General features: G+C 37.0%; 1 protein-coding gene across 1 annotated transcript in view; it reads left to right on the plus strand.

Moving 5' to 3' along the window:
* DNAJC15 (DnaJ heat shock protein family (Hsp40) member C15) overlaps window positions 1-21,058 on the plus strand; it is a 67,584-nt gene that overhangs the window by 23,038 nt on the left and 23,488 nt on the right. Inside the window, exons 2-4 of the mRNA XM_077778788.1 lie at window positions 5,351-5,402; window positions 8,369-8,442; window positions 17,875-17,951. Coding sequence (XP_077634914.1) covers window positions 5,351-5,402; window positions 8,369-8,442; window positions 17,875-17,951 — 203 coding nt within the window. The remainder of the gene's footprint in view (window positions 1-5,350; window positions 5,403-8,368; window positions 8,443-17,874; window positions 17,952-21,058) is intronic.

Genomic DNA, 21,058 nt, shown 5'->3' on the forward strand with positions numbered 1-21,058 from the left:
TCCAGGCTCTGAGCTGTCAGCACAGAGACTGACTCAGGGGGAAGAGGAGGGGGGGGGGGGGGTGGGGGGGGGGGGGGGGAGGGGGGGCAGAGAGAGAAAGAGACAGAGACAGAGACAGAATCCACAGCAGGTTCCAGGCTCCGAGCTGTCAGTGCAGAGCCCAATGTAGGGCTTGAACCCGTGAACCATGAGATCGTGACCTGAGCCAAAGTTGAACACCTAACTGACTGAGCCACCAAGGTGCCCCTGTGTTTGCAATTAGATAGTTTCTTTTCCCCTTTGGGGTCATTCACATATGTGGAGAGCTGAGGGAATTTATTGTTACTTTAGCACTCTTTCAATTTGTGTATGGAAAAAATACCAATGATTTTTTAGTGCATGAAAAACCGTTATGTAGCAGATAAATATGTTTTTCTAGGAAATTGATCATATTTTGGACCACTTAATGTTAAAAGTTTTAACTTAGTTGCTTATATCTAACAGTTTTAATATTTCCATAGAAAACTTAATGAGAAAGACCTTTGTTCTTATTTCAGAGTATAAAATCTGATTGTGGAAGTGGTATTTTTTGAAAAACTCAAGTGGAGTTCAATTTCCAAATAATAGTTTTTGTTTGTTATCCATGGTTTATGCCTAAAAAGTGTAAACTATTTTCATATTAATTAATTAAAATACAATTAAAGAGGTAAATCAGTTATAGTTCCCTTCCAATAAGGAAAATGAGTTTTTGATGAGAGCTGTGCATAACTTTGTCCATTCACTGTGGGTAAATAAGATTTGATTGCACAGTTTTGGTCATGTATTGAACGTTCTGATTTGCTCCATTGATCTACCTAATTTGGGTTTGGTTTCTTTTTGTTTTTAAAGATTGTAAGGCCTTTCATGTTTATCGTTCTATAAAATTAGTCTTGAGAAATAGAGTTTAACTCTGTCATCAATGCTATTTTTCATGTATTATTATTTTGATTTATTATATTATTAATCTTTTTATTGTATTGTCGAATGAATGAAAAATGAAATATATATGGCAGGGCTTCTGATGTGCTCTAGGAGCACAAAGGTAAATGATACACCCTTTTTGACTTCAGTGAGCTTATTTATTTACATATTTTTTATGGAGGTTCTCATGTTGGGGCTTGTGAACTGAAGGACTTCAGAGAAACCTTTGGATCCCTTCAAATTATGTATAAAAAATTTGCTGTGTATATATATCTGTGGTTTTCTGGAGTGACCCATAGAATTAATCATATTTTTAAAAGGCTCTTGATATCTAGAAAAGCTAAAGGAGACAGAGCATATCTAACTATAAACTAGTATAATAAATGTAATAAGGATAAAAACAAAGGTCCTTGGGATATTAAACATTGGAGGCCCATCATGTTTCAGGTCCTACATAGGACTCGTTTGATATGGGCCTTTGCCTTGTTATGTGCTCTGTCTGTTGTGCAGAATATAGTGACTGATGTACAATAATGTTTGTGTCAGTGAGGGTCCTGGCAGTAATGGATGCTTTCTTTGAAGATAGTTTAATGAAGAGATTATTTGCAGAGGTAGGCACGGTTTAAGATAACCAGAAATGGGTGATGAATCACCCAGAGGCCAGCAGTGATTGGAGACTGTTATCCACCCAGGGAACCGGGCAAGAGAATGGGAATTATGTTCCACAACCCAATGAGAGTTGTGGGCATGGAAGAGGAGCCCTTTAACAGGAGCTATGGTTGAAAAGAAAACATAACAGAAAGTAAATTGTACCATTACTTCTATCTTTTTCCACCTTTTGCTTTTCTGCTGATGATTCCTGTTTGAGAAGACAGTCTTTTGTGCACAGTCTATCAATCCTACTTGGCCACATAAAAGTGGGCATTGTGCTCAGAATACTTCCCTACCAAGAGATGTGGAGTTCACATACCCTGTGCTGGGTTTACCACCTTTGTGGGATTTCTTTGTTCTACTGAAGCATAGTCAGTGACTCTCACATATGCCCTCAGCTTTCAGTATTTCAGACTCCAGGGATGGTGCAGGGTGGAGAGAGGCTGGGTAGGTCCTTCTATTGCACCACCAGAGGGGTGGGTGTTTGTAGGCTCATTTCCCTTAGCCAGCCAGTGCTGGGGGCACCCATTAGCCTTAACGGACTGATGCGTACAACTGAACTGAGCTTTATCTTCTTTAGTGTAAGGAAAGCATTATCCAGTGCTTAAATGTGTAGTGTTTTCCTTGGCAACTTTGATACCAAGATGCAACAGGCACAAGTGTTTGGAGTCCACTCCTGGGATTGGTAACCTGTTCCTGGTGTTCTTTTTGACACTTCCTCTCTTTGGCGAAACCAAACCAGAAACTAGAGGGCAAGTGAGGACTTGGATAATGTGGATAAAGGGAGGCAGAAGTACAAAGCAAGTCAGAGAAGGGTGGAGAAGGAATCTGGAGGGACAGATGGAGAATAATCAACAGAGTGCTTAATACTTAATTGTTGAATTAAATTGAATATTGTTAAACACACTTTAGATTTACATATTAAAGTGAAAAATGACCAAATGCCTAATGCTTTAATGTTTCTAATATACCTCCAAATGAAAATCTCTTTGGAATTGTAGAGGCAACTGTTTGTCTTTGAGTGGTTAAAATAATAAAAATGACACAATCATGATTAATCTATAAAAATGTGAAATTAGAATAATTCAACTCTTCAAGACTATATTTCTCAAATATGCTTTTTTGAACTGTGAAAATTTGTATTATTTAATTTAGAGAAGACCAACTCATTTTCTAGGGCCTGCCTCAAAAATTACTTTTATGAATCTTCCCTTAGACAAATTTGTTTGCAGAACACTGTTCAGACTTCTGCTATACCACTTATATTCAATAATAGCTAGTTATTTTTATTGATAAAAGCAGTTCACATTTACTGTTTACTATGTACCAACCCACTGTGCTAAGTCCTTTACATACATTATTATATTTTATCCTCGCAATAACCAGAGGATGTATACATACTGTTGTTGGTGCATGAGATGCCTCAATGGACAGAAGCTCCACAGAGGGCAGAGATCTTTATATGCCGATATTAATGTTTCTGCAGCATTTTGCTGTTGTTAGCATCCCCTGTTCTTTTAGTTGAGTACCTTTTCATATGTTTATTAGCCATTTAGATTTTTTTCTATGAAGTCCCTGACCTTTTTGCCTATGGTTCTGTTGAATTGTCTCCCTTACTAGTAATGGGGAGTAATTCTATATATGTCATTGGGTATATGCTCATTGTCTGTTATCTGTTGCAAATGACTTCAGTTCTGTGGCAAATTTAGACTTAAGTGTTAAGAACAGGTCTTATCTGGGTAGGCAAAGATAAATATTTCTAGACAGATGAAAGAATAAACAAAGTTATAAGGAAGGACAGTAAATTTACACATGAAATAGTTGAGTAGTTGGTTTGGACTGAGGTTCATTAAAGTGAACCAGTGGAAGATAAGACTGGAAATTTCAAACTATAAAGCCTCAGGGAAGCTCTAGAAAATGGCAAAAATATACCTCAACAGAATATCTTCTTTAAATCAATACTCACTTCCCTTCTGTTCAGGACAATCTGTGTAGACAACCTGAAGGAAACTTTGGAAACTATTTTGCCTCTCTGGATAGCTAGCTAGCTCTAGGCTTCCTCTCCTCTGCCAGGGGAACAAAGTGCCCTTCACTAGAGTGCCCCAGTGCTACTGCCTGGTGAAAAAGTATATCTTCGAACTAGAACTGAGGAGGAGAACCAGGGATGAACTTCCTTCATCTTGTCTATGAAGAACTTTACATTTCTGAGAGAGAGATGCTGGATATTCAAGGTAGAGCACTTTCATACCATCTCTGCAGTCTCAACTTTCATCTTACTACTTCTGCACCAGTGTGAAATGATTCCATTCTGTTAACTACTGAGATTATTCTAGATATTTTTTTTACGGTCTTTCCAGGATCTTACAGATTTACCTCTCACCACTAATCAGATAAAAACATTTCTATAGTGTCTATTCTTAATTCTGTATCCATCAAAATTTGATTTGCCTACAAGCACCTGAAAGTAATAGTGGCCTCCAAAGATAGAATTTCATTTTTATCTTGTGTAAATAGAGGCAGTCCAGGGGTGCTGTGGCATCTCCATGATGATCTGGGACACTGTCAGTCTCCTTTCATCTCATTGCTTTTCCTTCTTTATCCAACATTGGCTGCTCCAGGTAGAATGTCTACATTTCTAGCCAGCAGGAAGAAGGAATAGAAAAGAAGGACATTTCTTCCATCCCCAAAGGACTTCTCAGAAGTTGCACTTGCCACCCTGCTTATATCTTATAAGTCAGTATTTAGTTAATATAGCCATAGTCTAAAGGAGGCTTGGAAATAAGTCTGACTAAAACTAAGAATTCCTAATCCTAGAGAAGAAAGGGGGAATAGATATTGGGGGGGGGAGGGTAACCATTGAGCTCTGTTACATAAACCTCTTCTGTTTTGACTTAAATATTTTTCTGAGATGGTAAAGGAGAAAAGCATAGAATAAAATGGAGTCTATAACCAATTTAAAATGGATTTTTATCAGAATGAGCTCATAACTTTGTAGATTCTCAATTCTTGGCTTTTTTTTTTTTTTAATATTTTTTATTTATTTCTAGGAGAGAGAGAGAGAGAGAGAGACAGCGTGAGCAGGGGAGGGTCAGAGAGAGAAGGAGATACAGACTCTGAAATAGGCTCCAGGCTCTGAGCTGGCAGTCAGCACAGAGCCCGACGCGGGGCTCGAACCCACGAACCGCGAGATCATGAGCTAAGCAAAAGTCAGACGCTTAACTGGCTAAGCCACCCAGGCGCCCCTAAATTCTTGGCTCTTAAAAATTTTTATATTGGTCTGTAAAGGTTGAAATAAACTAACTTTTAAATTGTTCATAATTCTTACTAATTTTTGGCAGTTTGACTTCTTTACTTAACATAGATCTAATGTTTTAACACATTTTAAAATATAGTAAATGCTATTGGAAATATGTACCTTTTATCTTTGTAGAAGATAAGTTATTTAACTACTATTGAGGATAATCTATAGAAAATATTTTAGCAACAGGTAACATAAAAACTCTTGGGTGGAATGAATTCAAATATATGGAAATTAAATGAAATCTAGAATAGGTTTAGTTTACTGAAAATTAGTTGATATGGTACACAGCAGGTGGAATCCCATAGACTGCAGATTTTTTAAAAAATGCTGTTCTTCACAGCAGAGTTTGAGGAAAATGTACTATTTAACATAATTATTCTCATTATTTTAAATGGTTTACTTGGGGAAAAATAAGCCAGTGTGTAAGACTGTAAGTGATAATCATTTTTTCCTTCACAGGCAGGAAGTTTGATAGCTGTCGGACTAGGTGTTGCAGCTCTTGCCTTTGCAGGTAAGATAAATAAAGCACACTTCTCAACAAATGTTGCGGGAGAAATATTTCCACATAGCTTCTATAGTGATTCATGAGGATACCCTCCGTATTCCGAGGTTTGGGTTTTAAGACATTGTACATTCTCATTCGTTTCTCCATTTATACTCACTAAACATTTGTCGGTGTAGCAAAAGCTAGATAAACTGTGTAGTGAAGAAAATTAACAATATAGAAGCTAGGAAAACTAGCCCCAATAGTAGTTGATCTTCGTAGTATTTTTTTTTTCTTTTTTAGCTTGAACTATAGTGTACTTTAAAAACCTTCTTTAATATGAAGCAGTGTAAGTGATATGGGGCTCCTCTGTTTTCCCTTGATTTGTTGTTCTTGGTTTTTTTTGCAGCAAGATTACACATTTCCTGAACTGTCACTTTTTTTGATGAGCATAGTTATTCCCTGTAATGTATTACTTCGTTTTTTTAAACACATTGGTGTAATCTCTTCTGTAAACCTGAGAGAATTTCTTTTACTGCCCAGATCACCAAAGAATAATTATAAAAATTTAAGGCAAAATTGCTGTCTCTTCCAGTTGTAAATGGAAATTGCATAGCTGTTTCCTAATCAGGTGTTAATCTGAGAGCATTTCTCGTTGATCAAGATTTACATTTTTTTATCATTTGTGTCTCTTAAGTTTCATGGATTTGATCTTGTTTGTCGGATCTTCTTTTTAAGTGAAGTTACATTCCATTGTGGTTATATGGAGTTAGTAAGATACAATAGAAAAATGAGACATAAAAGAGTTTTGTTTTGTCTTATATGGTATTTAATTTCACACAACTCTCTTAAGGCACCTTAAACGTACATAAACACTTAAAAATCAAGAAGATCAGTGGTGCAGGTTCTCTTGGTCTTTGTACCATCAGCATCTTGTGTCTCCTCATTACGACTGTACTGAAGTTTTCTTTTTTTTTTAATTTTTTTTTTTAATGTTTTTATTTATTTCTAGGAGAGAGAGAGAGAGAGACAGCGTGAGCAGGGGAGGGTCAGAGAGAGAGGGAATCACAGACTGAAACAGGCTCCAGGCTCTGAGCTGGCAGTCAGCACAGAGCCCGACGTAGGGCTCGAACCCATGAACCGCGAGATCATGACCTAAGCGAAAGCCGGACGCTTAACCGACTGAGCCACCCAGGCGCCCCTGTACTGAAGTTTTCTGAGAAAACCATCATCCAAAAAGGAATTCTGACAAACTCGCGCAGAAACATGAAACAATTTTAGTGTTAACTATTATAGCAGAATTGGTATAGTTACTTTAAAATTCAAATGTAGGATTTTTATTTGAAATTAAAGACAGATGCTGTACTTTTGCCAGGGTCTTCTTTCTAAAATGAGAATTGATGTGTGTATTGTGTACATGCTGTTGCCAAGTTCTTATTACTAACTAGAACATTAATAGCAGGCAGCTCTCTTCCAGAGCCAAATACAGCTGAATCATGGAATTTAGGAGAAAGTACACTTAGCCTTGTTGGAACTAGGTCTTCTGGCTTATGGTTAAAGTAAACCTCCAGATGTCACTTATGGACGCCTTTACCTGCTTTTTACATTGAGACTGCCTATATGTGCTTTTAAATTTTAAGTTTTGAGATAATTAAAAAGCTGTATTGTGTACTGTTGTAGAAGCAGATGGAATTTGACATCTGTGGGATAAGAGACTCGGATGAGTTAGGCTCTCAGTTACTCAGTGTCACTTATTTAACTTATTTAATTTCCCTTTATTTAATGCTCTCCTGGATCTCAAGAACTTTTTATTTTCTATGTGGATTGACTATTTCCCATCTTCCATTTCTAGCGTCCTATTTTCCATATGTCGTTTGCACAGGAATAACAGTGTGTTTAGACAGGTAGCTTCTATGAGGTGTGTGTAATTGAGCTTTCCCAGTGGAAATCTTGATTTGCAAAGAAGGTTATGGTTGGAAATTGAATAAAATCCAGGGTGTCATAACGGGTTTTCTAGCAAGACTTTTGGGAAGAGAGACACTACTATTAATAGGTACATATGCTGATTAGGGTACAAAAGGTAAATTGGCCAGGTAATATTTTATTCTTGTTCTGTGCTCTCAAAATAGTTTGGGACCTGTTTCACTATTGAAGACTCAAAGGAGTTTTAGTTATTAGGATACCTAAGAAAAGAAAACACTGAAATAAAATATGCTTTTAGGAGAATTGTTAAATTTGGTGAGAAATTGACAGTAAATATCTTTGGTAAATATTTTTTATATTGTTGCTTTTTCCTTTATAGATAATTCCATTGAAATTGTTCCTGTGTTGTACAGATCCTAAATAGTATTTGTTTGCTAAGTATTTCAAAGTGATTTTCACTGGGAAAATCAATACAAATAACCAGATGTGCGAATATACACATACATAAAAGGACTTTATAATTTGTTATAGAAAGAGTATTAGGATCTTATTTTTTGTTACCTATCATATTATATAAATAGAAGATATTACATATAAACATTGACATTTTCTGATTTTATAATCATGAATTAGAACTTGATAAATTTAATAACTGTTTATTTTTATTTTATTTTTTATTTTAGAGACAGAATGTGTCAGCCAGGGAGAGGGGCAGAGGGAGAAAGAGAATCACAAGCAGATTTTATGCTCAGCACGGAGCCCAAGACACGGGCTCAATCCCACCACCCTGGGATCACGACCTGACCTGAAATCAAGAGTCGCATGCTTAACCAGCTGAGCCACTCAGGCCTCCCTAAATTTAATAACTATCTTAATTACATTAAAATGAAATGCCTCCTGCATTCAATAAATTAGAAATTTGAAAAGATAGGACTTTCTGGTAAATTTTCAAATAGTTGTTGAAATAACATATAGAAAAGAAGCTATCAATAAATATTGTAATTACTACTTTGTGAATATTGTCTTTGATTATAGAAAATATGTTTGCTACTATTCCTGTTATTTTTTAGGTCGCTATGCATTTCAGATCTGGAAACCTCTAGAACAAGTAATCACAGAAACAGCAAAGAAGATTTCCACTCCTGTGAGTTAAAGATGGCTTTAGTGAGAAGGCTTGTTTTGATTTTTGTTTATATGCCATACTTGATAGTAATTAAGAAAATGTCTTAGATTTTTCAAGATTTGTAGTTTATTGTCTTCATGATACCATTGGGGCATTTGTCTATTTATTGATTTGTCTTAGTCTCTTAGTCACGTTATTTTTATTTCTAACCTTATTCCTGCTTTCGACATCTAATTATTATATCTCTCTTAGTATTACACCAACTTTGAGGTAATTTATCTTCATTGTTTAGTTAATATTAATTCTTTTAGTGATTGTTTATATTAATCCTTGTGGTAGAAGCTGGGTATAGTTGATGAACAAAACAGACAAGTTCCTTGCTCTGGTAGAGCTTACCCAAGAGTTTATTTCATCATAAAATTTGAAATTGGTCCCCATGTACCACTGCCTGATCATTTCAAACACAAAATTACAAGATTCCAATCCTGAAATCCTGTGGGGCTTACGCATTCATCTGTAGGCATTGTAGCTACCCTACTGAGCTAAATGTAGGTGAAGAATGAATGATAGTAGATATCTAAAAGCTACAGTGTAGTGAACTGGTTTGTAACTACTGGACACAGTGCAAAGAAAACTCACTGAAGCACTGCAGCATAAACATGGACTTAGGAAATAGAATCACATATGGGATAGATCAGCTTGGCTTACAGCAATTTGAGATTGAATGGCTTGTTTTAGCAAAGGCATTACAGGCTTGTGAGGCTTAGTTAGCCATGAACAATGACCACACTTTCAAAGGATGACATACTGACAATTAAACTTAGGTCCAAAAGAATTGCAAGTGATTTTGCAGACCTATAAATATATGTCTGTGATTAGAAGGAGCATGTGTTTCTCTTCTTCTGTGTTCCTATTTATATTTTATTTGGCTACAGTATTAATAGGTATTTAGCATTCATTCAGTAAATAGTCATTAAGCTCCTTCTACATGCCAGACATTTTCATGGAGAGTGGGGTATAGTCATGGACCATACAAAGACATTGCCCTTAGGAGTGTTTATTTTAGTCGACACAGGCAATTAACAAGTGAATGAATAAGTAAAATACATAATATGTAGAAGTGTTGACTGCTTTTAAGAAAACTAAATCAGGATAGGAGGTTAAAGAATAGCAGCAGAGAGGAATCAATATTAGATGGGTCAGGGAAGGCCTCACTGAAAAGATGAGAGAGCAGATGTGAATCTCTGAAGAAAGAGCTATCTTGGGAGTAAAGGACTGCTGAGGTCCTGAAGTGGAAGTGAGCTTTGCAGCAAGAATAACTCCAGTGAAGTATGCAAAGGGAATAGTGGTAGAATAGGGCCCAGATCATTTGAAGCCCAATAGACTATGATAAAACTGCCAATTTTACTTTAAGTATAATAATGGAAAGCTTTTGGAAGGTTTTGAGCATGGGTGCAATGTGATTTGCATTTTAGATGATCACTTTGCCTGCTGCATGGAGGGTAGACAAGAACGAGCCAGAGTAAAAGTCAATCCAGTTAAGAGGGTATTGAGATACTCCAGGTAATAGATAATGGCAGCTTGAAATACAGGAATGGAAATAGTGGTGTAGTTCTATCGAATGTTATTTATGTCTTTACAGAAGTTTAAAAATAATGAATGGAGAGAATTCAGAGATTATTTTTCTTCTGTTAAGGTGATTTTCAGTATATATATATGTATAATATAATATTATATATGTATATAAACTATATGTGTAAATAAAGATTCTAAAGTTTTGTAGAGCTATATTATTTAACATTGTAAGGAAGAGAGAGCAAGAAAATGAGAAAATTTTCACTGCTCTGTGGAGGCTCACGGATAAGGTAGAATAATTTAAGAGATTGTCATGGGTGTACTAAATAGAGAAATAATATATCCCTCTTTCCTTCTCCTTTCTGGGCTTGAGTTAAGAAATAGTTTTTGATAAATCTGGCCCTGTTTCCCCCTACAAAGTAGTACTCTTGCCGTTTGCATGGAAAATATTTCTTAGAACATCTTTATCATCATCACCGTCATCATAATTATACCTCTGTGAAGATAAGAGTATTTTAAACAATTTGTTAAATATTAATAATTCTAGGAAACCTGAGAAATTAAATATGTGCATACTTTCTCTTGGCACTAGTGATTCCAAAAAGTCAAACTTCATAAAACACAGCATTTACAATGTTTTGGCTGTTGTAAATATGATTCATTATTAAACCAAATAGAGTTGTTAAAAGAGAGGAATCTGTAATTGTGTCCTACTAAATCTCTGTCACTCAAAGAAAGCATTCAAGGTTCAAGTTTCTATGTTTATAAAAACAATTTTTTTAAAATGTTTATTTATCTTTGAGAGAGAGACAGAACATGAGTGGGGAAGGGGCAGAAAGAGAGGGAGACACAGAATCTGAAGGAGCGTCCAGGCTCTGAGCTATTAGCACAGAGCCCCATGTGAGGCTTGAACTCATGAAACTTGAGATCATAATGTGAGTCGAAGTCAGATGCTTAACTGACTGAGCCACCCAGGCACCCATCTATGGGTTCTTTTTAAATTTCTTCTGGAAGTTTGTTTTTTGTGTGCTTTATTTAACATCATCTTGTTCTTAAATCTCATCTTGGTTTTCCCCCATTTTTCTGGAGTACTGCTTGGAGTACTTTTTCCATATGGAATGCATGGATGGTAAACATTTTAAGTTCTTGTCTGCTAAACAGTTTGTTTCTTTTGCTCTCATTGTTAGTCATCAGCTGCTGGCTCCTTGGAAATCTGGTGGAGCCAGTATGAGGGAAGGACAGAAATTTCTGCTCAGAGGGTGCCTGGCTGGCTCAGTCAGTGGAGCCTGCAACTCTTGATCTATGGATCATGAGACTGAGCTCATGTTGGGTGTAGATTACTTAAAAAGAAAAAAAAAATCTCTGCTCAGACTGAACCTCAGTGCCCATGTACGTACTTTCCTGTATACTCAGCCACATTTTCTGGTGCACTGAGACTCTCAGCCAGAATTTCTGGAGTTCTCATTCTTACTCCTTTGTAAACAGCCTGTTTTGGTTTTCTTTTGTTGTTTGTGTTTTAGATTTTTAGGTTTTTGATAATTTTTATTTGTTTTTTTTTAATTCTGGAAGTTTTGGGGTTTATTTTCCTTTATTACTGATGTTCTGAAGTTTCACGGATATTCTCAGTAAGACTTCTGTGAACATTTCCTATTTTTATTCTGGAAGATTCTCTGTACTTTTTCTTCAATTATTTTTTTCCTTATATTTTCTCTCTTTTCTGTTCCTGGAACTCTTGCTAGAGACACATTGGACCTCTGAGTCTATCCTTTATGTCTCTGAACAGTTTCTTTCTTATTTTTCATCTTCTTTTTGTTTTACATTCCACAGTATTTCCATAGCTTATCTTCCAGATCACCAGATTGATTTTTAGCAATTACCAATCTGTTTTTTTAATATATCACTAGATTTTTTTTACTATATATATACATGTATATAATATTATATATTATAAATATATAATATGTATTATATTATTATATATATCTAAATTAAAATTACTTTTTAAATTAATATATTAAATATTAATATTTAATAAATTTTCCATCTTAATCTTTTATGGATATAAGATACTAATTCAGAAATTGTGAAGTCCTCTTCTGCTTTCTGATTTACCTCCTTCCTCCAAAAGCCAGGTGTTATTTATTCATCTTTGTTCTGTTTTTCCCTCCCATGGTATTGGATTTGTTCAAACATCTGATAATCCTTGGTTATTGATGTATGTTTGTGAAGACTAAGTTGAATAATACAAGTGGCCTTTTCTTAACAGTTTGGTAAACTCACTATTTATTAATAATTTTTTTATTGCTTATTTATTCATTAAAAAATTTTTTTAATGTTTTTATTTATGTCTGAGAGATAGAGAGAGTCTGAGCAGGGGAGGGTCAGAGAGATAGGGAGACACAGAATCTGAAGCAGGCTCCAGGCTCTGAGCTAGCTGTCAGCACAGAGCCTGATGTGGGGCTTGAACCCACAAACCGTGAGATCATGACCTGAGCCGAAGTCGGACGCTTAACCGACTGAGCCATCCAGGCGCCCCAATGTTTATGTATTTTGGAGAGACAAAGCATGAGCAGGGGAGAGGCAGAGAGAGGGAGAAACAGAATCCTAAGCAGGCTGCAGGCTCTGACCTGTCAGCACAGAGCCCTATGTGGGGCTTGAGCTCACAAACTCTGAGTTCATGACCTGAGCCAAAGTTGGATGCTTTAATGGACTGAGCCACCCAGGCGCTCCTGTAAACTCACTTTAATTGAACAAGAAAGAATATTGATAGTGGGCTGTGAATACAAAGATGGTTTGTGTCAACAGGCATGTTTTCCAAAGCAAGGAGCCCAGAGGCAGGCTTGAGACCTCCAGACAGAGGTTGAGGAGATGGAGCACTGTGTGCATTTCATTCCTTGCCACAACTGTCCCCCTCGCTGGCCTTCTGGGTTCTGTAATGGGATCTGCTAGTACTCTTCTTTGCTTCTGTTGGGACTTACTGCCCACAATGAGATACATCTCAGGCAAGTAGTTGTTTTTCTTAGCCGGAGGGCGAAAATGACAGGCGGTAGCCCCTTATGCTCTGTGTTAATGGAGTTAGAAATGGCCATCTCTGCTGTTCTGGTTTAATTAATTATCCTGATGTCATATTTGTTGACTCTAAAGTTAGTGTTTTTATTTTATTTTATTTTATTTTATTTTATTTCATTTCATTTCATTTCATTTCATTATTTTATTTTATTTATTTTTTAAATTCCCTGAGAGGGGTTTTCTTCTTTGCTCTGGTGTTTGAAGCTGCAGTGATTTTTTTTTTTTTTTTTAATATCTTTAACTGTAATCTTACCTGTTTTCAAGCTTTCTGGTTTGCTGCTTATGTCATTTCTTATTTTCTAGGCCCAATATAGACTTTTACTTTTAAAAATATCTCTCTTCTTATTTCAGATGCACTTTGAAAAGCAAAAGACCTTTTTTTTTTTTTTTTTTTTTTACAAATTGTTTATTTTAAATTTTTNCCTTGTTCCTCCGTCAAGTTCCTCCTAATTCTCCTATACGTGCAAACATATGGTATTTGTCCTTCTCTGCCTGACTTATTTCGCTCAGCATAACACCCTCAAGGTCCATCCATGTTGCTACACATGGCCAGATTTCATTGTTTCTCATTGCCATGTAGTATTCCATGGTATAGATAAACCACATCTTCTTGATCCATTCATCTGTTGATGGACACTTAGGCTCGCAGAAGACCTTTTTTATTCAATCTTCTGTTTTGAATCAGTACTTTTTTGCTTGACCTTTCATATATTAATATCTGTTATAAACTCAGGTAATGTTTAACTACCCCTAATTTATTTCTGGGGAAGAAACCCCAGTCTTTCATCTCCTTTTGATTGAGGCTTTTATTTTTCTATTTGTGAAAATGTCCTTTTATTTGAATACCATTTTTTTAAATTGGGATTTTGTTTTATGGTTAAATGAAATTCATGGGAACACCACACATTAAAATCATACTTCTGTGGCTCTATAAATGAAATAGATTATTAAAAATAATAGATTATAGTTTATGGTAAATATATTTCTTCTCTTAAGATTATGAAATGATATAGTCCTTTGGTTTGTTTGGAGGGCTTTTGTATTTTAAGCTCTTGGCTGAGTGAATTAATGAAGTTTTGTTGAACTTGTGTCATTTCACATCTTTGATAATAGCATTTAATGCTAATTTTAGAAGGAAAATAATTTTGAGGTATGTTGTTTATATATATACTTTATAGATAGAATAACACAAAATATTAATTTGTAAGGCTCAGGGTATATTTCAAATAGCAGTATAAAAGTCGTGGAATCCTGTTTCTGTACTTGTAACCATTTACTCTATTTGATGGAGTTTTTTTATAGTTAAAACTATTCCTTATAGATATGCGGAGATTAACTTACTCATAAGCAGGTCAGTATTTTAGGGTATGAGCCTCATCTAGATGCTAGATTTTAATTAGCTTTTTCTGGAGCACCTGGTTGGCTCAGTGGGTTAAGCGTCCAACATCAACTCAGGTCATGATCTCAGGGTTCGTGGGTTCGAGCTCCGTGTCAGACTCTGTGCTGACAGCTCAGAGCCTGGAGCCTGCTTCGGATTCTTTGTCTGTCCCTCCCCTACTAACACTCTGCATCTGGTTCTCTTTCTCAAAAATAAGTAAACATTACAAAAATTAAAACAAAATTTAAGTAGCTTTTTCTGAGTCTCCTTTTCCACTCAGGCAAACCTGAAAGTAAAGCAATTGCTCAGCTACAGTACCTGCTGTTAGGGTTAATGAGCTTTCTGACTCATAGGGGTGACACTTCATGAAACATCAGTGTATCATGTTTATTATGCTGAGATTTTGGTGCTCCCTAAGGTAAATAATTACTTATAGAAATGTCAGGGAATAAGGTACGCATCTAGTAAAAATTCTGGTCTGTTTAGAGAAAACTTTAAACTAGCTGTTATTTCTCCGTTAAATCCCCTAGTTCTTTATATATTCTCCCATGTGTGAGAGAGAGTGTGTGTGTATGTATGTGTGCGCGCACATGCATGCGTGTGTGCATGCATGTATGTATAATTTGTCCAGGTTACTATGTGTACTTAAATAATTTGATTCTTTTCTCCCCTTAAAACTTAGAGAAGGGTATTTAGTTTTCTTTCTAGATTGTAAATTACTTGAAATAGTACATCATACTCCTCACAGCACTGGTGCATTGATAGATTAGCATCTATGTGATAAGGATGGAATTTGACCTGTCTCTTTTGAAATGTTCTTGGCATGTAATAGGTGTTAAAGCATTTGTGAAATGAATTAATTGCCAGGGAGTTATTACCAAGTGGAAATTTATATCAAGCTATTCAGAGAGAGCAGCTTATATAAATAAGCAGATCGTGCTCCCTGGGACTCATTTTTAAGTTCTGATAATTTCCTTGGTCTTTTATTTAGTCTTCCTTTTTAAAAAATTGTACAAATAGTCTATGTTCGTTGTTGAAAGTTTAGAAAGTAAAAATAAACCTAAAGAATACATAATGTCACTAACCAAAAGTAACATTTTAGTGTATATATACTTTCAGGACTTGTTTTATGTAAACATTCACTTATTTATCTTTCTGTACAAAAATAGAGTTTTATGTTTTAGAAACACGTATGCAGTGCGGTCATTGATGCATTTTTTTTCCTTCTAAAAGTTGAGTTCATGCATCCTGTTTCTCTGTTACGAGCTCCTAAAGAGTTGTCTGTACTTGCTGTCTCCCATTCCTTCCCTCTTGTGCTTTCTCAAACCCAGTCTGATCAGACTCTCACTCCTACTCCCTGCAGCTCTTGTCAACCACTTTGACCTCTTTGCTAAATCTAGCAGTCCATTCTCAGCTCACATCTGACTTGACCTAGCAGAAATGTTTGACATTTTTTCCCTTCCTTACTTTGGGTTGCTTTTCCTTCGGCCTCACTGCTTGGCCTCCTCAGCATGCTTATGGATTCCTCTCCATTTCTGGGCTCCTAAAAACCTGCAATCTCTAGGGTTCAGTCTTTGGACTTCTTATCTACTCTTACTCCATTGGTGATCTCATTCAGTCTCATGGCTTTACATACTGTCTGTATGTTCATGACTCCCAAATGTTATCTCCAGGTCAGACTTCTCCATTTAATTTTTTTTTTTTTAATGTTTTATTTATTTCTGAGAGAGAGAGAGAGAGAGAGACAGCATGAGCAGGGGTGGGTCAGAGAGAGAGGGGGATACAGAATCTGAAACAGACTCCAGGCTCTGAGCTAGCTGTCAGCACAGAGCCTGATGCAGGGATCGAACCCACAAACCGTGAGATCATGACCTGGACTGAAGTCAGACGCTTAACTGACTGAGTCACCCAGGCGCCCCAAGACTTCTCAGTTTAGATATTTAACAGACATTTCAAACTCAATATATCCAAAACCATTCTCCTGATCCCTATTACCCTCAATAAACAACTGCTCCCTCTCTAAGTCATTTAGTGGCAGTTTGGCAGTTTAGGCCAGAAACCTTAAAGTCATTTTCAGTTTAAGTTCTCTGGAACTGAGACAAAGCAGACAGACAGAAATTAGCAAGCTGGTAGTTCATCAGGGAGTGCTTTTAGGATCAACAGCTCCAGAAGGAAAGAGAAGGAAGAGAAGAACAGAGATAATTTAGGCTGCAGTACCATCTTTAACAAAGGCCTCAGCCAACCCCATGGTGAGCTCTGAAGCACGGATGGCTAATTGTGCTTGTCCCAGGTTGGGGCAAGGAGCCACGAGACTAAATGATATCACCAGATAAGTGAATATAGATAAGAAGTTTAAGGACTGAACTCTAGAGAACCACAGTGTTTATACCCTCGTACCAACCAGTCATTAAATAGAAAACCACCCTGGGAAGGGGGCCTGAGCTTGACTTTCTTTAGCCAACTCCTAAAGAGTCTGGCAGCTGAGTGCTGTCTGCCAGCAACAGCCCCAGCGTCCAAGAAGTAAGTCCTTCACTTCCGAAGGGGGAGCTGTGCAGTGGATAGCAGTGTTTACTGCATCATCTTTAATCCCTCCCTTTCTCATATCCCTCATTTAATCTACCAAGCAAATTATGAGTTTTGCTTTCAGAGTGCTCCTAGAATCCGACCACTTTTGAGCTTCCCCCTCTATTACCACGTTGGCCCACACCACCATCGTCTCTTGCCTCGGTTGGTATGTCCTCTTAACTGGCCTCCTACTTCCTCCTGCACCTTTCTTCCTATTCTCCACAGAGCATTGAGAGTAATCCTTTCAAAATCAAGTTAAATGACATTACTCTAGTTCCCTGGTTTCTCCTGTCACTGAGAATAGCATCCTAAATGATTTCTGCTGCTTCCAGGGCCCATCACTGTCTGGCCCTAGTTGCCTCTCTTAATACTGCTTTCTTCCTCGCTCATGCCTTTCCAGCCACCTTTCAGTCCAGTTGTGTGCTCTCTCTCGGCCTCCCGCTCTGCTCTCCTGATGGCCTCCCCACTTTGTCAGTTCCTGCTCTTCCTTCTCTCTCAGCCAGTCCGCTGGGTAAAAAAGCTGTGTGTCATAGCAACGCTAAATGACTTGTCAAGGTTCTCCAATGAGAGACTTACTGCAGAGCTTAGGAAAAGTTCAAGCTTTTTGCTTCTATTAATTTCTTTGATTCTGTTATATCTTAGTGTAGAAAAATTGATGTATTTGAATATGAAAAAATTGTTAATGTTTTTTAAGTTCATCTTGGTCATAGTTTCCGTAAAGGATCATTATTTAGTGCTCCCCCCGCCCCAAGTTCAGGTTGACTTGTAGTACGGTGCTTTTACTCTTACTGCAACTCTGATAGGATGGAGGTCATGCCACCTCATATGTGGAACTAATTATTTCATGCTCTTTCTTTCCTGTACAGAGCCTTTCATCCTACTATAAAGGAGGATTTGAACAGAAAATGAGTAGGCGAGAAGCTAGTCTTATTTTGGGCATAAGGTAGGTGTGCTACATTAAGTATTATTTTATTCTGTGGCCAAGCTTGTCTTGAAAAAGGGAAAAAAATGGTATGGTAAAGTAATCCTTATATTTTAAATTAGACTAGGAAGCAGAGTAAAAAATGCAAAGTTTTTACATTTTAAAACCCCAAATCTCAGAGAATATCCTACTCACCCTAAAAATATCAGGCAAAGTTGTGATATGTCTTTATTCCTTAACAAGGAACTCTGAGCTCTTATATTTTAATATAGCACTAAAGTTTCAAAGCAGTTGTCGAAAATCTCCCTTACTATGACACCCAGTATTTTCTGGACTTAGTGTTATAATTTATTATCTATCATATTTTCTATTATAATATAGGATCTGTTTCACAATTTTTTTTTTAACATTTTAAAAAATGTTTTCTTTCTTTTTTTTTTTAATTTTTTAATGTTTTTTATTTATTTCCAAGAGAGAAAGAGACAATGTGAGCAGGGGAGGGTCAGAGAGAGAGGGAGATACAGAATCTGAAGCAGGCTCCAGGCTCTGAGCTACCTGTCCGCACTGAGCCAAATTTGGATGCTCAACCGAGTGAGCCACACAGATGCCCCTTTAATGTTTTATTTTTTCTTGAAAGAGAGAGACAGCATGAGTGGGGAGGGACAGAGAGAGAGAGAAACACAGAATCTGAAGCAGGCTCCAGGCTCTGAGCTGTCAGCACAGCACCCAATGTGAGGCTCGAACTCACGAACCCTGAGATCATGATCTGAGCTGAAGTCAGACACATAACTGACTGAGCCACCCAGGCTCCCCTTTACAATTCTTTTCTATTTCCACAATTTGACATCTAGCATATTTTATAATAATTGTTTCACCTTAGTGTCTAGTATGTGACTTTGAGCTGTGTAGGAGGAAGCTAATGATGTTGTGTGATTGCTCTGTGATACCATTTAACACATAAAGTTAAGCATATGTCCCCTGCTGTTTACTCAGAGTTGCTATTTTCATTTGTTTACCTTATGTTCCATTAGAGCCCACTCAAATTTCTGGGGGGTTGGTTACAGTATGTCACCTGCAACAGATCTGATGATGAGTTAGTCAACATTAGTAAGCAGAATAGGTCATAAAGTCGTATATTGATACAATTTTTTAGATCTCTTTTAGATTTGCAGGTTTTTGAGGCCAAAACATTTTATTATTTCTTTTCACTTAGCAAGAAAAATTAAGGGGTGGGGAGCAAGGGAAGTGGCTCAGTTGAGCTCGGTGCTTTATTTAAATATAAGAGATGAAATATCTTACTGAGGATAGGGTTTAGGTAGGGAAGGGAACCAAATTAGGAAGTTGGCTTTATTTCTGACCATTCTTTGCTTTAATATTTCAGGATGGCCTTGTTATTTTTCTTGAACTATTACTAGGCCCTCATAGCATCCCATTCATAGTCTTAAAAATGTGAATATGGAACTTACTATAAAACCCAACACAGAGGTTTTTGAGAGTATCAGTTAATATCATCCACAGCACTCCTGTTGTTAAGACAGGAGTCAACTCAATTAGGAGTTGACTTAAGACTTATGGTTTTATTTTTTTTATCATTATTATTTTTAAATGTTTTATTTGTTTCTGAGAGAGAGAGAGACAGAGACAGTGTGAGTAGGGGAGGGTCAGAGAGAGAGGGAAACAATCTGAAACAGGCTCCAGGCTCTGAGCTGTCAGCACAGAGCCCGACGTGGGGCTCGAACCCACGAACTGCGAGATCATGACCTGAGCCGAAGTCGAATGCTTTACCGACTGAGCCACCCAGGCGCCCCAAGACTTATGGTTTTAAAGGCTTGTCTTGTTAAACTAGAAACTGTAGAAAATTTCACAAGGATAATAAGCTGGTTAAGAGTATATACTCTCAGGGCACCTGGGTGGCTCAGTTGGTTGAGCGTCCGACTTTGGCTCAGGTCATGATCCACGGTTCGTGGGTTCGAGCCCCACGTCGGGCTCTGTGCTGACAGCTCAGAGCCTGGAGACTGTTTCAGATTCTGTGTCTTCCTTTCTTTCTGCCCCTCCCCCAGTCGTGTTCTGTCTCTCTTGTCTCAAAAATAAATAACACAAATAAATAAATAAACAAACAAACAAACAACCACCTTCTCCTTAAAAAAAAAAAAAAAAGACTTTATACTCTCAGAGTATCTGATTGGCTTATTCACTGAAGTGTCGAGACTCCTGATTTCAGCTCAGGTCACGATCTCATGGTTTGTGCGATTGAGCCCTGGATCCGGCTCTGCCCTGACAGTGTGGAACCAGTTTGGGATTCTCTCACTCCCTCTCTCTGCTCCTCCCCTGCTCACTTACTTGCATGTGCATGTGCTCTTCCTCTCAAAATAAGTAATCTTAAAAAAAAAAAAAAGTATATACTCTAAAAATAGGTGAATCGATGAATACCAGTTTTACCATTTACTAACTGTATGATCTCAGTGTCATAATTTGTAAAATAAAGATAATATTAATTTCTGTCTGCTAGGTTGTTGTGAAGACTAGATACATAGATAATTCTGCACCTAAACATGTAAACTTGGCACTTAGTAACTACTTAACAAATACCAGCTGAGCAAAACAGATTCTTACCCTGCTTCTGTCACTGATGCACTGCATTATATGATCCCGCTCAAGTTGTTTTTAGCTTTTCTGTCCTTCAGTTTCTTCATTTTTGGACAGAGTTAATATTTAGACTTGTTGAAATAATATAAAATGATATGACGATACCTTTTTGTAATAGTGCTTACCAAATAACAGGTGCTAAATAAATGTTGGCTCCCCTTTCTTCCCATCTGTATCACGAATGCAGAAGCTAAATATTTGCCCTTTACACATTAAACAGAAAGGTAAACCTTATTTGCTTTCCTCTAGCCTATTCTTTCAATCAGGTAGTATTGTTTTTGAGAAGTCTCTTCAAGATATGAATACATTGCTGTGGCTCTCCTCCCTGTGATCATTGAATCTAAACTACTTAGACTATATAACAAGTAGGTAAAGGCGCAATGGAGCTGACTGTTGATGACCTATTAAAAAAATACTGTCTCTGCTATTAGATGATTCTGTGCATTCTTATATATTTCTTGAAGCCTAAGATATTTTACTGA

This window comes from Crocuta crocuta, unplaced genomic scaffold (assembly GCF_008692635.1).
Source record: "Crocuta crocuta isolate KB4526 unplaced genomic scaffold, BGI_CrCroc_1.0 scaffold586, whole genome shotgun sequence".
Lineage (NCBI taxonomy): Eukaryota > Metazoa > Chordata > Mammalia > Carnivora > Hyaenidae > Crocuta > Crocuta crocuta.